This window comes from Cricetulus griseus, chromosome 5 (assembly GCF_003668045.3).
Source record: "Cricetulus griseus strain 17A/GY chromosome 5, alternate assembly CriGri-PICRH-1.0, whole genome shotgun sequence".
Lineage (NCBI taxonomy): Eukaryota > Metazoa > Chordata > Mammalia > Rodentia > Cricetidae > Cricetulus > Cricetulus griseus.
The window spans coordinates 18,902,856-18,920,115 of record NC_048598.1 but is presented as its reverse complement, the minus strand read 5'-3'; the positions used below and the strand labels follow the sequence as shown (position 1 = coordinate 18,920,115).

General features: G+C 38.0%; 1 protein-coding gene across 2 annotated transcripts in view; it reads left to right on the top strand.

The window, feature by feature from the left end:
• The window catches only part of Fmn2 (formin 2), a 291,955-nt gene that overhangs the window by 167,794 nt on the left and 106,901 nt on the right, over positions 1-17,260 (top strand). For both annotated transcript variants that reach the window (XM_035444830.1, XM_027418908.2), the window contains 5 exons: positions 1,488-1,579; positions 1,735-1,864; positions 2,939-3,085; positions 7,441-7,500; positions 8,038-8,158. In XM_035444830.1, the coding sequence (XP_035300721.1) occupies positions 1,488-1,579; positions 1,735-1,864; positions 2,939-3,085; positions 7,441-7,500; positions 8,038-8,158 (550 nt within the window). The remainder of the gene's footprint in view (positions 1-1,487; positions 1,580-1,734; positions 1,865-2,938; positions 3,086-7,440; positions 7,501-8,037; positions 8,159-17,260) is intronic.

Sequence of the window (17,260 nt, the reverse complement as noted above, 5' to 3'; positions counted from 1 at the left end):
TTTTTTTTTTTTTTGTTTCCTAACACACTGGTGCTACAGTTTGGATAGAGTTTGAATGTCTCTTACAAACAGCCAAATGTGTGGGCAGTAATTGAACCTTTAAAAGGTAGGGCCTAGTAGGAGGTCCTTACGTCATGGAGAGAGTTAGAGTTACAGTCAGTTATAAACTGCCTAGTATGGGTACTAGGCATCAAACTTTGGTACTCTGCAAGAGCAATTCCCACTCTTAGCCACTGAGCCATCTCTCTAGCTTCATATCATTGTTTCTTTTCCCTCTAGATATCTTTTATAAGTTCCTTATAAGTTGGAGAAGTGTGGAAGTTACATACAACCTGAAATTCCTGAAGGAGTTTAACTTCTACATAAGTCTATGACAGAATTTATTTCTCTTGTCATATGCTTTTGATACATCACACCCCAAAGAAAAAGTGTCAAATTCTCTGTTTACTTCCCTCTTTGGCTCACCTGTCATCAGCTCAAGATGCTTCTTTTTGAGGTTAGATAGTTAACATCTGTCAACTGAAAACACTGGTTTCTGAAAAAACAGTTAATTAACATAGAACAGTTCACTGTCATGGATGCTGCCTGTACCTTCTCTGGGGATCTTTACTCAGTCTTCTATATCCTTTCTAACAAACTACAGTATTGGAAGGATTTTAAGTTTTGAGGACTGCCTTTCTAACTAGCACATGGCCATACATATGACTCCGGGATGCATGTAGATGATGCAGTCTGGGTTCGTTGGACACATCTTTGTGATGTGTAAAATTATGTCTGAGTACAAATAAAACATATTACTGTTCTCTAAGGAGAAATAAGTGTGTGCTTCATGGAATCTGTAAACCCTTCACTTGTATTAAAAATGAAGATGATTCTCTCCCATGAAGAAAAACAAAATGACAAAATTTGTAGCTTACAATTATGAGGAACAGGAGGAGACAAAAGCAAATATAGCTGGAGCTATTTTTGTATCAAAAAATCATGTTTAACAAAAGCATGAAAATCTTTTATTTTTGTTCCATGTTTTAATAGCTTAATTCCACTTTTCTTTTCTCCAAGTACAACAAAAGCAATACGCAATCATTGCAATAGTTAGATATTTTTAAGGACACTTAGCATCAAATTACTTCCAAATTTAACTTGTTTGAAATCTGAATGAGAACTATTATGTTAAAACAAAATTATGGCTTTCTAGAAAGTAATATAAATAGACAAGTTAATGAAAAATATTATTTTATGCTTTAATTAATAGGTATCTTTCAGATCACTAATAGCCAATAGAATTATGTGGGGATTTAAGCATGATCTGGATTTTATTATGCATATTTACACTTTAAAATGCCTCACATATTAAGTCAAGTTTTAACATAAACAGATGCTACGAAATTAAAATAGAGAGAATTCTGCTGTATTGCAATCTTCATTATCTAAAGGAAGACCTTGAAGAGATTAAAAAAAAAAAAGACACTTGGCTTTTGTTTTTCCAGAGAGCACAGTCAGATGAACTGGAAAAAATTGAAAAGCACAGTCGATCTTCCAAAGACAAGGAAAATGCCAAATCTCTTGACAAACCTGAACAGTAAGTGTGTCTAGGGACCTGGGAGGGCAATCAAAGCTGCCAGTGGGCTTCTCACAGTGGAAAGTGATGGGACCTGAGTGCATGCTTGTTATAAAGGAAGCATCACTGTTTGGGTGGCTTATACTTTTTCTGCCTGCTTGCCTTTGTCTGTCTAGGTTCCTGTATGAGCTGTCACTAATCCCCAACTTTTCAGAGCGAGTCTTCTGCATCCTCTTTCAGTCAACGTTTTCAGAGAGCATTTGTTCAATCCGACGAAAACTGGAATTGCTCCAGAAGTTGTGTGAGGTGGGTTCTGGGCCAGAGAACTGCATACAAATTTTGGTATATAATTGTGTTCAGTCATGTTCTTACTTATTTCTATGATTTTTGTTTACTTGAAGTACTTGTAAATTCAAGGTATATCAATCCCACATGAGGGACTATTTGGGGACTAGGCTTCAAGAAGAAGTATGTGTTTAGTCATATTCACAGGGCAGTGGGATCACACTGAGATCCTGGCTCTTTTCTATTCATCTCCTAGCATCTCAGATCCCAAGGCTTTCACCAAAACCAAATCCCCATTTTTCCACATTCTCTCACCTATCGGACTTCCAAATGGGAGTGATTTGGAGGCATGCCCTTTATTTCTCTTTCGGTTGTTTGTTTGAAATGGCCCCTGAGTAAAGTGTTAATATTTATTGTACCCAAATGACTTTTGGAATAAGTCTTTTGACTCTGTGGAAGGTAAATAAAATATTCTTCTGAATGCAACAAATACATATTTTACTGGAAGGACCAATATTAGCATTTAAAACAGTTTATCAAAAATCAGCAGAAGCGTTTGTTCTGATTGGGGTTAAGTGATCTCCCAGAACAGAAAGATACTACTATGGACACTTTCAGAGAAAGTTGCAAAAAACAAAAACAAAAACAAAAACAAAAACAAAAACACCTGAAGACAGGCAGGCTTCTGGGAGTGGAGATCTTGAACTTGTGGGTGGCAAACCCCCATTGGGAATTCAGTCTTTATAACTGCTTCTTGGTATTCTACAGCTTATGCCAGAAATCCATATTGTTCCTAACATTGAGACAGTTAAGGATAATAGAGGTGATATTATTTTCTAGAAATTCTCATTGTCTGGGGGACCAGATTGGCTCTCTTGGCTTCTACAATTGTACACATGTTGTTTGGTGACATACTATGGTAAAGGTAACTTTGAGGCGCTCGCTGTTTTTAAAGTATACAGAATAATGTGTGTGGGGGGGTAGTTTGGCTGTCACTCAAAGCTCTCAGCATAATATGATTATTTTGATATTGATTTTAGATGATTCAAATAAAACAGTGTGTAAGAGAAAAATCTTTGCCATCCTGTCTTATAGACATTAAAAAATGGACCAGGGGTCATGCAAGTCCTGGGCTTGGTTCTAGCCTTTGGGAACTACATGAATGCTGGAAACAAGACTCGAGGTCAGGCAGATGGCTTTGGACTAGACATTCTGCCGAAGCTAAAGGATGTCAAAAGCAGTGTAAGTATTTTGTGTTAATGTTTGCACCAAATGGAGGATGTTTTGTTTTTTAAATGTGTTTGGCTTTAAACAAGACATAATAAGTATCCCTTTCTGATCTGAGATCAAAAATTTCTCACACACTAGCACACACACATGAACATATGTATGTAACCTTTGAAGTAGTGTTTTATACAACCCAGAATAGCCTCAGACTTGCTAGATAAGTGAGGGTGACCATAAACTCTGGATTCTTTTAGGTCTCTTCTCCAAAGTTGTTGGTTCTACAGGTGTGAGCCTCTATTTCTGGCAAAAGTTCCATTTTTTTCTGAGCCAGGTAAAAGTAGATGATCTGGGTATCTGTAGTTTAAAGGAGTGATAATTTTCCTGATGGAATTTTGAGTACTGTGTTTAATGAGTATGTAATTTAATGTTTTAAAATAAAACTAGGTATTTCTTCTTGTATCAGGCCTGCTAGGTTTTTTTGGCAGTGGGGTGGGGGGGTGAAGTTTGTTTTGAAACAAAGGACTAATCATTTTCAGTGAATTAGAGCCTCTGCCAATTGTCTTTTCTTCCTTAGGCAGCATGGAAAACAAACCAAACATGAGTGAAAGTAACTCATAAGTGAAATATAAAAGAAGATCCCACTTTTCTATACACTGCACACTGTTCTTTCTGCTACATGTATGACAATGTCTAAGTCTGGTTGCAGACTAGTTTTTTTTTTGTAGGAGGATTGTTTGTTTAATTTTTTGTTGTTGTTTTGTTTTCAATAGGGCTTATCTGTGTAGTTCTGACTGTCCTGGAACTAGCTGTGCAGAGCAGGCTGGCCTTAAACTGATGAGATCCCCCTGCCTCTGCCTTCAAAGTGCTGGGGTTAAACATGCACATTGCCACCACCTGGCTGATAGAGCTATTTTTAACCCCACTTTTCTGTGGAGGTTTTTCTGTTGCTTAGAATTAATACTGATGTGATTGGTAGAGTGGAAATGGAAAGGTAATGTTACAGATGATTCACAGATGAAAGCCTCAGATGATAGACTTAGAAAGTAAGAGTCTTGCTTTCCTGAAAGAGAATTACTGCACAGAAAGAATACCAAGGTGGGAGAAAATATGATAACCATTTTTAAGTTTGAATAAATGATTGTAGAAGTGAAATTATCATCCTGAGAGAATTCAGTCCTCATCTTCATGAGAGAGATGCAGTGTGCAGTCATCATTCTCATGAGAGAGATGCAGCGTGCGGTCATCGTTCTCATGAGAGAGATGCAACGTGCAGTCATTGTCCTCATGAGAGATATGCAGCGTGCAGTCATTGTCCTCATGAGAGAGATGCAGCGTGCCGTCATTGTCCTCATGAGAGAGATGCAGCGTGCAGTCATTGTCCTCATGACAGAGATGCAGCGTGCAGTCATTGTCCTCATGACAGAGATGCAGTGTGCAGTCATTGTCCTCATGAGAGAGTTGCAGCGTGCAGTCATTGTCCTCATGACAGAGATGCAGCATGCAGTCATTGTCCTCATGAGAGAGTTGCAGCGTGCAGTCATTGTCCTCATGACAGAGATGCAGCGTGCAGTCATTGTCCTCATGAGAGAGATGCAGCGTGCAGTCATTGTCCTCATGACAGAGATGCAGCGTGCAGTCATTGTCCTCATGAGAGAGATGCAGCGTGCAGTCATTGTCCTCATGACAGAGTTGCAGCGTGCAGTCATTGTCCTCATGAGAGAGTTGCAGCGTGCAGTCATCGTCCTCATGACAGAGTTGCAGCGTGCAGTCATCGTCCTCATGACAGAGATGCAGCGTGCAGTCATTGTCCTCATGACAGAGATGCAGCGTGCAGTCATTGTCTTCATGACAGAGATGCAGCGTGCAGTCATTGTCCTCATGACAGAGATGCAGCGTGCAGTCATTGTCCTCATGAGATAGCTGCTTCTGGTCTCTTTAATCAATCAAGACCCTGATTATTTACTGGTTCTCCATGTTTGCACCAATCATTCATTGTTAATCTCTAAGTGTCTACAATGCCAGACACTGCATTTCTGAAACTGAATAATAATATTTTTGTTAGTTCAGTTTGGGGTTTGGGGTTGTTTTTGAGACTTGGTCTCAGTAGCATAGGCTGACATCAAACTCCAGGCAATCCTGTCTCGGCTTCCCTAATGCTAAGATTATAGTCTCAGCTAGTTTTCTCTTGCACAGTAACGTCAGTTAATTTTCATGGCTTTCAGATGTACTCAAATAGACATACATATTCAAGTGCTATTGTATTTATAATATAAACAGTTCATAGAAACAAACTTCTAGTTTATAGATGTAACAAATCATATGTGCTAAGGATCTATTTTCCAAATAGATGTTTGTTGAAACAACTTTTGCAAATAACAATTTGAGTATAAAGAAGTCAATATAATGTTCAGCTTATAAAAATTGATACAAAATATATTCTGATAAACCAAAATTGCTTATAAATACTTATGAAGATGGATTGTGTTTTCAATTTTGCTTTGTATCACTTCCTCCTATTAAATTATGTTTTATTCATTCCAATAATTACAAAATAACATATTAAAAATACTGAGACAAAAAGCAAAATATTTAGTAATTAGAACCCTATTGTCCTCTCATAATATCTATGCAAGATCATTTGCATTGGAACTTTCTCAAGGACGCAAATGTGAATATATTTACTCCTGATAGTATTTGTAGAATAGAGACTATAGTTTCAGATCAACCAGAATGGTCTCTCATTATATCTATAAGCAAGCTTTTAAAAGATGTTTTACTAACTGACTCATGTACTGCTGTTTCATTGATTGACAGTTTAGGACAAAGAATAGACCTCTAGTCGTTTGAGCCACAAGCAAATCCTGTCTGGTGCGGAAATCTTTAATGGCCATATTACAGTATCCCATAAACTTAATTACTAAGTGGCATTATTCGTTTCAAAAAAAAAAAAACTGGAAAAACTCATGTCTAGATCCAGTAACAGAAGCTCTGGGGACAGTTAAGTTTAATGAGATTTATTTGCACAAGAGTAAGTTCTAGGGTGTGGTAATAATATAGTCCAATGATGGTTCCAAATGCTCTGCCCCCATTCAAATGAGTGCAGGTTATATTTATAGCCAGATGTGAAATACAGAAAGCCTGAGTCAAAGCAGTTGACATTTCTCTTACATGGCCATTATTTAGAAACTTTCACCTTCCAATTGGTTGGAAGACTGTCTATTGGTTATGAGTTTATACTTTTAGAGTAGCATCAAGCTGGGTTTCAGTTCACAATATAAGGAGGTCATTCTGAACCAATTTCATCACCAAAATATATAGACCAAATTAGGTCAAACCTGTTGTATTTTAACAGTGGAAACATTTCAGAGAATTTAGATTGTGCTCTAGGCTTTCTCAAACTTAAGTTATCTGTTAATTAATTGGAGCAAGCCAAAAAACTTATTTAAAAATTAATGCTTCTACATGTGCCATGCAGGAAGCAAAACAGTAGTCTTTGAAATATTTTAAAGACCATTGGATATAAAATAATTTTACATTTTCAAATGAGATATACATTATCTTTAATAATAGTAGCATAAGTATCAATTTTCAAGCTCAGTGGTTAATATAATGAATTGTAATGCATACTAGCAATTTAGAAGTCTCCACTTACCTGAAATGCTTTTCCATTTCTCTGGTCTAAGGGCTAATGAATTTCTGTCAAATCCAAGAATTATTTATTATTGTAGTATGGCAAGATCATTTATATGGAATGACAAGCAATATTTATTATCTCACTATTGTGATATTTGAAAAGCTGAGTGCTGGCCTGGAGAGACCATCTGCTAAGACCTCTTGCTGTTCCTTAGAGGAGCCAAGTTCTGTTCCCAGCATTCACAGGGAAGCTTAGAACCACCTGTAACTCCTGTTCCTGGGAATCCACTGCCCTCTACTGGTTCCCTCAGGCACAGGGCTCACATGTAGTATACACACATACAGGCAGGCAAAACACATGCATGTAATTTAAAAGAACAAAAAGTACTAAGCAACTTCAAAATAAATACATCAAGTAATATATATATAAATATCGAATTAAATTTCTGACCGAGGGGAATGAAAACAGCAACCTGTTTACATCTGAGCTTCTCCCTTAAACAGTGAAGCTTCCTCTTGGCACTTACACTGGAGAAAAAAAACAACAAAAAAAAACAACAAAAAACAAAATCTGTCATCCAGCCCTTTAACTACAATGACCAAGACAGTGTAGATTGTAAAACTACCCAGAATATTCCCACTTTTATATGTATGCTCCCTGCAATTTACTTTACACTGTGTTCTTAATAATACTTAATTTTTAAATATGTGTTACTTACTTTGATCTTTCTGCCTAGGACAACAGCAGAAGCCTCTTGTCCTACATTGTATCCTATTATCTAAGAAATTTTGATGAGGTAAGACTGTTCTATTTTGATTTTCCTTTTGTTTGCATTTTATGTGTGTGCATATGGTATGATGCATTCGTCTGAGTGTGTGGGTGTGTTTGTACAAACGTGTAGATGCAGAGGCCGGAGCAAGACTTGTGGCTCTTTCCCTGCACACTCCATCTAATTTCCTCCACACAGTTTCTCATATACAGGGAGCTTGCCATTTCAGCTGGGTTGATTGCTGGCCAGCGAGGTCTCAGATCATCTTATTTCTAGCCCCACTGCCACAATGCTGAGGTTACAGGCTCATGCCACCACGATTGACTTTTTGCATGGGAACTAGAGATTTCAACTCAGGTCCTAGATGACAGCAGAGCAAGTACTCTTGCTCACTGAGCCATCTCGATGGCCCATTATTCCTCTCTGTGGGGTGGTTCCCTAGTGTTTATCCAGTTCTTTTGTTGGAGTCCCTGCCATTTCTATTGTCTCGTGTTTTTTGTTTTTTGTTTTTTTGTTTTTTTATTTCTCACACTGATTTGTTTTAAAATCATGTTTGCTAATTAGGATGCTGGCAAGGAACAGTGTGTCTTCCCCCTGGCAGAACCCCAGGAGCTGTTCCAGGCCTCACAAATGAAGTTTGAAGACTTCCAGAAAGATCTCAGAAAACTAAAAAAAGACCTGAAAGGTAATGTATGCCCTTGAACTTACGCTTTTTAATATATACTCTTAATGAGAGATGATAGACTTTTAAGAGTTCTTAAAATAAGTCAGTCAGGCAGAAGCTGTGTTGAGCTGATCTGTTTATGTACAGCAAAAGAAAAATCGGCCAATATTTTTATTTTTCATTGCTTCAAAAAGTTGGGCATTGGAAATTGAGCTATCCAATCATCTCCTTACTATCTGAGTAACAGTTCATTTCATCGGGAACAAGTTCACATCTTGTTTTTTATTTTGTAGCCAAGAATCTTTGGATATCCTCCATATCATGGTTGGACACAAACCCTGTCATTGTTGAAAGATTAATAGTTCTTGCCTGCTCTCCTTTGATATGCTTGCCCAAAATTCTGTGATTTGTGAGCACTTGTAAAAACAAAGCATGTTCCTGTGCATAGGAGATTAAATGACACATAGGTGTTTACTGTTGTATTGTGAATAACAAAGCCTAATATCATGTAGTTTTGATAAGAGATTATCGAAATTCCTCACATTTCTTTTATTAGTAACATTTACATGCAAGAAAATAGTCTGCCAAAATTTACTTTTTTAAACAACATCCTTTTCCATCTTTTTGTGCCATTTATTGTTGTTATAGTGTTCAGAATCTATTTCAACCTCTTTTTGAGTTATATTATGTTTAGGCAGATAGAAAATAAGATGGCATAACATCTTCATTTGATATTGTTTTATCAAATGAAAAAAAAAGTAGCTAGTCACATGCACAGAAATTAAATATATTTCAGATCCAGTCCTGAAATAGGAGATGCATTTACCCAAGGGGGTTTTGATCTATCACCAGATTTATGGCAGTTATGATATGGTCACAGATATATTCAGATGGATTTCAATAAATATAACATTTTCTTGAAGTTCTTACATATTCGCATGGGGCACATTAAGTGTTACTGAGATGTGATCAGTACCCCAAAACAAAGCAACTGATATTAGAAGGGCTACACTTCTGATCCTTAGTTATGTATGTTCCATTCCAGCTTTATGTGTAGGTGCCTATTGATTAGAAACAAGAAAGATAGCTTTTCCTTATCTGAGTGTCACAATTATGTAAGAACTAGTTCTTTCTTGTGGGATATTATGGCACCATATATTTAAATTGGGGGGGGGAGATGTGATGAGGGGTTCTGGGAAGGTTTGTAAGGCAGGGAGTGATAGTTGAATATGTTCAAGATATATTGCATACATGTACAAACTTTCCAATGAATACATTTTTAAAAGATGGCTAAAAGCAAATTAATTCTTAAAGCATTACAAAAGAATTCCTATTATAGAGTTTATGACAATTCAAAAATGATGGCTTTGTTTAGTTAGAATGTACATACACAGTGATGTGGTGCCAGGGGCATTTCTGGAGAGGCTAAGAAATACTTCATACTTCCATCAACACTTCATTCTGGAAAATTAGGATTTCATCATTTACAGATGATTAATAAGAGGAATGATATTATTAGTAAGTGTGTAGTTACTCATGCAAGTACACAGGCATTTGCATGTGAGTACTCAGATATACATATACCCAAACAATCGATACACACACACACACACACACACACACACACACACACACACACACACACACACAAACAAATATGTACATATGTGCACACAGATGTACAATTCCCACATACATATGCCTTCAAAGAGATGTTCACATATGTACTTACACACATAATTGCAAACACTTGATATATGAACACATGAGTTTTCTTTAGAACCTCTGCATATTAAATGTATATGGAGTCTCCGAAGTCTCAGAGCCCAGCAGCATGAACGTTAGTTAGGTGATGGACTTGAATGATGAGAAGTCAGTGCCTCTCTCCACTCTGTCTTGGGAAATTACCAATACGGAGTCAGGTAGAAATATAGGGGTATTTAATAGGGAAAAGCCTTACTTACAGAGCAACCTAGCCAGCCGGCATGGCAGCAGTCTGTCCAGCAAGTACCGAAGTGAAACCGAAAGAGAAAAGGCAATCCCGTGCAAGTATCGCTCTACATCACCCTGACCACGCCCTTGCAAGCATGGTCAGGTACACCTGTAGCCAGCCCCTAAGTAGGTGTGACTACAGCTTCCCCTACACTGTCTCTTGGCTGTGTGTTTTCTAGAGCAATATACTGGCTACAGAAAACCACATTGGAGGATCATCTTAGCAATATGTCAAAACCACAAGAGGTTGAGTAACTGTTTACAGCCATGAAGGAGTGTGGCTTTTCTAGAGGAAAAATAGTGTATTGAAAGAGCTATACCATTGATCAGCAACTGTAACATTTTCCTAACAACTCCCCTCTTTGTCTGTGGGCTGTATCAATTTAATGTCATAGAAATGGGAAGTATGTGATCGAGCTTCCCAAGAACTCCTTAGTTTCATGGCAGCCAGAAGGATAGAAGACAGAAGATGACTCTGGGGACAAGATACACACTCCTAAATGTGCACCCAGTAACCCACTTCCTTCAAAGACTTTCAATCTGTCAGTAGCCCATTCAGCTATGAGCTCATCAGTACATGAAAACATTGCTGAGGGCAATGCCCTCTGCAGAACACAACTGGCTGGAAACCAAGCCTCCAATACATGCATCTCTGGGGGGCCATGCAGTATCAAAACCATAACAGGGGGGTTCATGACCAAATAAGTACAGAAGCTGCAAAGTGAAGTTAATTGTGAAAGGAATTCACAGCGTTTGACAGCAGTGATTCGCAGTAGTTCTTTTGTTTATTTTACCACAGAGCACCTTGTTCCCCCCCCCACCCCTCCACCCCCAGACACAGACTGTGTAGTGGCTTTTGTGGTCAGCGAAACACATCTGAGCACATTTTGAGAAATGCAAGCTTGGTACTGTGTTAAGAACACAAGCATGACTGGCCTCGGAGCTTACAAGGAAACAAGTTCATGAAACAATGTCACTCTTTGTTGTTGATGTTGTTGCTGTCACTGCTGCTGTTTGTAAAATCTGCTTAGCTCAAAATGGTATCAAGTTCTGAGAGTTAAGAAAATATCCCTTACTTCTCAAAATCTGATAATTTTCATAGAGAAGATGATTTGGGTACAAGGAGAGATATCTTATGAATCAAACTGTAAGTCTACTTTTTGAGGAATAAAAAGCCACCAGAAATATATATGTTTCAGTGATACATGAAGTTATTTCTCTCTTTTAGGGGTGGTTTTGCTGTGAGTAGACATACATTCAGAAAACTAAATTGAGGTCAAATCGGAGGTTATTTTAGATGAAGTTATAGTACTTATAAAAGTACCTACTTTGGTCTCTATAGCCTTTAAAATCTGTTTTAATTTATTTTATTTCACTCTTAGATTTATGTATTTTATTTTATATGTATGAATATTTTGCCTGCATGCGTGTCTATGTACTACATAAATGCCCAGTGCCCATGGACGGCTGAGGAGGGTATCAGATCCTCTGGAGCTGGAGTTACATGGGGTTGTGAGCTACTATGTGGGTGCTGGGTCTCAAACCTGGGTCCCCTGGAAAAGCAGCCTGTGCACTTAATTGCTGATTCATTGCTCCAGCACCCAAACTGATTTATTTTACACAATCAAACTTAAGAAGTTTCAAACAGCCTGTCTACACTTTCTTTTAGAGGCAACTGTTTTAATCAGACATAGAAAAAGTGTTAAATGTATAAACAAGCCATTACGGTACTCTGTGGTAAATATTCAGTAGCATTTTCTATTCATGAGGTAAAATTGAATTAATAATATGATTATTTGTTAATGACAAATGTGCTGTCTCCACAAAGTCACTAGTCTGCCATCCAGCCCTCTTGGTTTTGCATACTGTCTTGATTTTTATTTCTGAGAAAACTGAGAAAAAATGTGTTAGGGCTTAGACATACTAGGAAATCATCCAAACCTCACTTTAGCATTCCTATAAAGACATCCATTGAGTTGGGTCTGTCTTCTTATCTGAAGATTCCCATGCCTGCCCCTCAGGATGAGAGTCAGGCTTCCTAGCTCAGTGAAATGCCTTTTGTTTAGCAATTTTGATTTCTTCTGTCTGCCTGTAGCTTTTTCTTGGTACAGTTACTCCAAATGATACCACATGCCCAGTGTCTCTGTCAAGGGATGCAATCTCTGGAAAAACTATGTCAAAATCTCAGTAAGCCTATGGTGGCGGAAGTCTCTAAGTTTGCAACCTGGTTCACAGATAGGTTCCACTGGGCACGAACAAATTTTATTCATATCACAACAGAGGAACAAAGCTCCATGAGTGCATTTCAAATAGATAGCAGTCAAACAAAATCCAACATCTTTTTTCAAAGAACATTATATTGAACAAAAAAAGTTACTGAACTGTGTTTGCTATATTACTAGTACGTAAATCATTTACCAATCTTAAGAAAAGCAAAAGCATTGGAAAAATAACAAGCCCTCTGATTTGAGCTTGTAAAATTCAAATATATAAGCAACAATTAATTCTTTTGGTCGAGGATGTAAGTAGGGGAATAAGCAACAGAATTCACTGGGCCTAAGGTAATGGGTCATTTGGGAATACATGGCCTCTTTCAAAATATTGGTTATTTTCTATTTCTTAAGTTGTAATTTGAATATATGGGTATTCATTTAATTGTTCTTTATACTTTATGTGCATGTTATATGTGTTCCTTTATGTGTAAGACAGGGTTAATAAACTTATTTCAGAAGAAAGAAACCTGGGAAACAATCCAGGAATATGTTTGATTTAGAGTTGAAACTGAGTAATCTGGTCTCCACTAATTTAAAATGTGTGATTGTTCCGTCTCTTCTGTTCTTTATGAAAAAATTACATAACTTGCCAAATTCAAAAGTAAACATAGCTAAGGAACACAAGAAATTTAATTAAAAGAATAAACTATGTTAAAGAAGAAAAATATAATACTCTTCTTGAAGGAAAAAAGATTAATCTGAAAGAGGAGCAATTTTTGGTTAAACAATTCGAACATATATTATTTAGGAGGAAATAGTAAAAATAAAATTAACTACTAATGTCAGAAAGCTGTTGAGGTCTTACAGAAACACAATCCATTATTTTTGGTTATTGCTTTTACTATTTCAGCGTAAACTAAGGAAAACTAAAACCATACTACTTTAATAGAAATAATTTAATATAGAGAAGTTAACACATATTGAAAGGTCAAAACAGTACCAAAAAATGACCAAATAATGTAGGAAACCACCATCATCCATGGAATTCAGGAAGTCAAGAGAGGTTGAAGTTAGTATAGGGCAGACACCTTTAGTGGGAGTGCCCCATGGTGCTGGACCTATGTATCCTCCCCAGAGAGGACATCAGCTGCAGATGCTGCCCTAAGAACTTAGGGGAACAGACCCTGGGGAGATGGGACTAGAGGCACCAGGATAATGTAATCTCATAGACGCCAGTGAGCATCTGAGAGCTGAGTTTGTGATTCTGGCTCGCAGGTCTCTGCCCCGCTACACAGACGCTTTTGAGGGATGTGGTGATGCTGCCTTGAGTCTGGAAATACACTAGACACTGAAATGACCAGCATCTAGTTGTGAAGACAAGCAGCCTGTCAGAGGCTAGACTTCAGCCCTCTCCATGTTTCTCCATCTGACCCTTTTCAATGTGGAGACTTAACACTGCGATATTAGATAAGGAGGAAAGGTATTTTGTAGAATCTGTCACCATTGTCCAAGAACCAGAAATAGAAAGGTGGTTTGGAAGTAGACAAACAAACAACAAACAAAAACCAGAGAATCAATAATCTTCACAACTGACATCCATTTAGTTGCTTGGTTTTACTATTGCAATGTGTTCTTACCTGCCTTCATGGCTTTCAAACCCTTTTAAAATGTGTTTGCTTATTTGTGTGTGTGTGTGTGTGTGTGTGTGTGTGTGTCTGTCTGTCTGTCTGTCTGTCTGTCTGTCTGCCTGTCTGTGAGTCTGTCCATGTGTCTGTGCATGGGCCCGCATGTGGTGTATGTGGGGACCAGATGGCAACTTGCAGAAGTTGACTTTTCTCCTCCCACTATGTCTGTTTGGGGAATTGATCCTAGGTTATTGGGCTTGGTGGCAAGCACCTTTACCCATCTTAATGCTGATAGATTTTTCCTTTATGTTGTTTTCCCACCCTGAAGCTATCTGTAGACAGCCTCACCCATAAGGTCGTCTGTTTCTGAAATGCAGAGAAGGAAAGAATCAAGGCAGGATTTACTGGAGATGCTGAGCAGTGCCTGGGGCAGTAAAAAGGTGTCTGCAGTTAATCTGTCCTCAATTGTGGTTTGTTCTGATGACAGATGAAAAGTTGTGAACTCGATGGTCTTCATACTTCTTTAGCCCTTCTCAGCCCTTTGCCACTGTACTATGCTGAGTGTGTTCTCGGTGTCACATAGTACACAGTTTGGAACATTCAAAGATGGGGACCTGGGTCTAATCTCCAGAACACATATAAAACATTTCTGTATATCTAAAATCAGACAGGGAGTTTTACTCTTTGGAGAAAATATGCTTTATTATGAAGGATTTCCATCACTAATTTTTACCACAATGGAACCCACTAGTGAAACAGCATTCCTGAAGCACAGTCACTGTGGTATCTAATTTAGTGGCTGGAGCTCACTGAACTTCCCTTTGTGGGACACTTTGCTGTACCCCCTGATGCAGATGAAGGCCTACTGTGGTAGGTGATTTTTCCAGTTTCATGATTGAAGTGCAGCAAGGCTGGGCAGTAGTAAGAACTGAAAGGGAATAGTGCCACTCCAAAGAAGTTCAGTGAACTGCTGAGGTCTTTAGGACAACCATAAATACAATGGATTACACTACAAATCAGTATTTAAGGATGTCCCAAATGAAGCTAGGCACCTGGCCAGTAGTCTTAAGATCCAGGATAGCTTGGCATGATGGCACACACCTTTAGCACTTGGAATGCAGTGGTAGGCAGATCTCTGTGAGTTTGAGGGCCAGCCTGGTCAATAATAGTGAGTTTCTGATCTCAATAAATAATAAATCGAGGCATCAGTGTAAGTCACGTAAGGCATTTATACCCTTGATGGACATTCATGCCTAGTCCTGAAATCATGCCGTCTCCTGAGAAAATGTCACAGGTTTTGGTTTTCTTTGAATAAATTCCTACTGTGTATTAGGACACATTTGAGAGTATTTAAAGATTTATGGAAATACTTTTAGACTCCAGGCAAGGGAATACACCATTCTATTCATAAAATTTAGGCTGATGCTATTTGTAAAAATCCTAAATATTTGTGTACTTGGCACCCAAGGCTTTGAACTTTCCCGGGAAATGCTCTGTCATTGAGCTACATCCTTTTTTGATTAATCTTTTAAGTCATTGCTAATAATTTGGCTAATGATGATACCATCATACTTGCAGTTAAAGGTCATATATAAAGATACTTAAAAGCATAGGTAAACTATAATTGTAGTTTGTAGATTTGTTTGTAGTTATAGTGCTTTTATTCTAGTGTATAGTTGCCTGTCTGTCACCTTAGGTAATGATAACATTCCGAAGCCATTTTCAAGAGTTAACATTTTCACTCATTTGGAAGAGTGGAGTTTTTAAATAATTTTTCAAGGCTCTATTGTAATTATTACTATTCAGCCTTCTTATCACCTTGAGGCTTCAATCAAACCACTAATTAGAGATATACATAAAGGCCTGGCATGGTTGTTCATATCTGTAATTCCCATACTGAGGAGGCAGAGACACAAGGATTACCACAGATTTGAGGCTAACCTGAATTATATAACATGTTCTATGTCAGCCATGGTTACACATTTTTCATGATCCTGGTATACATGACCATGGAACATCGAATTTACTGTTTCTCTCTCTCTCTCTCTCTCTCTCTCTCTCTCTCTCTCTCTCTCTCTCTCTCTCTCTGTCTCTCTCTGTCTCTCTCTGTCTCTCTCTGTCTCTCTCTCTCTCTCTCCCTCTTTCATACACACACACACACACACACACACACACACACACACACACACACACACACACACTCTCAGAGTCTAGCTTATCCATTGTCCCTATATAGATACCATTTTTGCTTATAATCCGAAGCATTTACTTCAGTATGTATTAGGATCTAGAGACTAGCACTCAGTTTCCAAATCATATGTGAGTTCCCACATGAATAATTGTGCAGAGAAGTGTCAGCTTCATGGTACATGGACTAGCTCATACTTCTCCTCTTATTGGGCACTGTACTGTATGCTTTACCTACATGAATTTTTTTATTTCCAAAGTCCTGTGAATTGGGCACTATTACTTTCTCCATTTTTATGAGACATTGAAACCTAGAGGGCACATACCCTAGTCAATGTTAGAAAAACAGCAAATGAAAGAGTTGGTGTGCAGATCCACTCTCTAGGGCCAGGCTCTTGGCCCCTAAGTTAGCTTCTTTTCTGGCTGTTGCTGTCTCTGGCAATAACAGATAACAACATTGATAGTTAACCTTGCACAGCCCTTCTGTGTTCTGGGACTAGTTATAAGAACATTACATGTATTTACTTATTTATCCCCCACCGCAATCCTAGGAAGAATTTCACTTTTTCATGTACTATAGTTGATGAATCTGAAGTACAGAAAGCCAACTAGTTATTAGAAAGGCATACACGCTATATCCCTTCTAGCTGCAACCCATGGGCTACCTTTGTTCTTGGAAGAAAAAAAACAAAATCAGTTATATATAATGTGGTGGTGGGAGGGAGTGAGAAGGAATTCAGTTAGAGGAATAATTTTTAAACAGTAATATAAATAGTATTACTCATTCATTTCTATTTTCAATGTAAAATTTTAACTGGTTCATAAAAATATTGAAAATTTAACATGGTAGTGGAGCACCAAGTAACTTTTTTTGAGACAGGGTCTCATGTATCCCACGCAGGCCATTAACTTACTCCATAGCTGAAGAACGGCTTGCCCTCCTGGTTCCTCATCACTCATCCACACACTCATTCTACAAGTGTGCATCCCTTCTCTTGTTATGAGTATGTACTTGGCAGGAATTGTCTTGTTGGAGGGTCTTTCTTGGCTCAAAGTAGGTCACACTATCTACAGTCAGTAAGCAGGAAGCAAATAGGAAGTCAAAC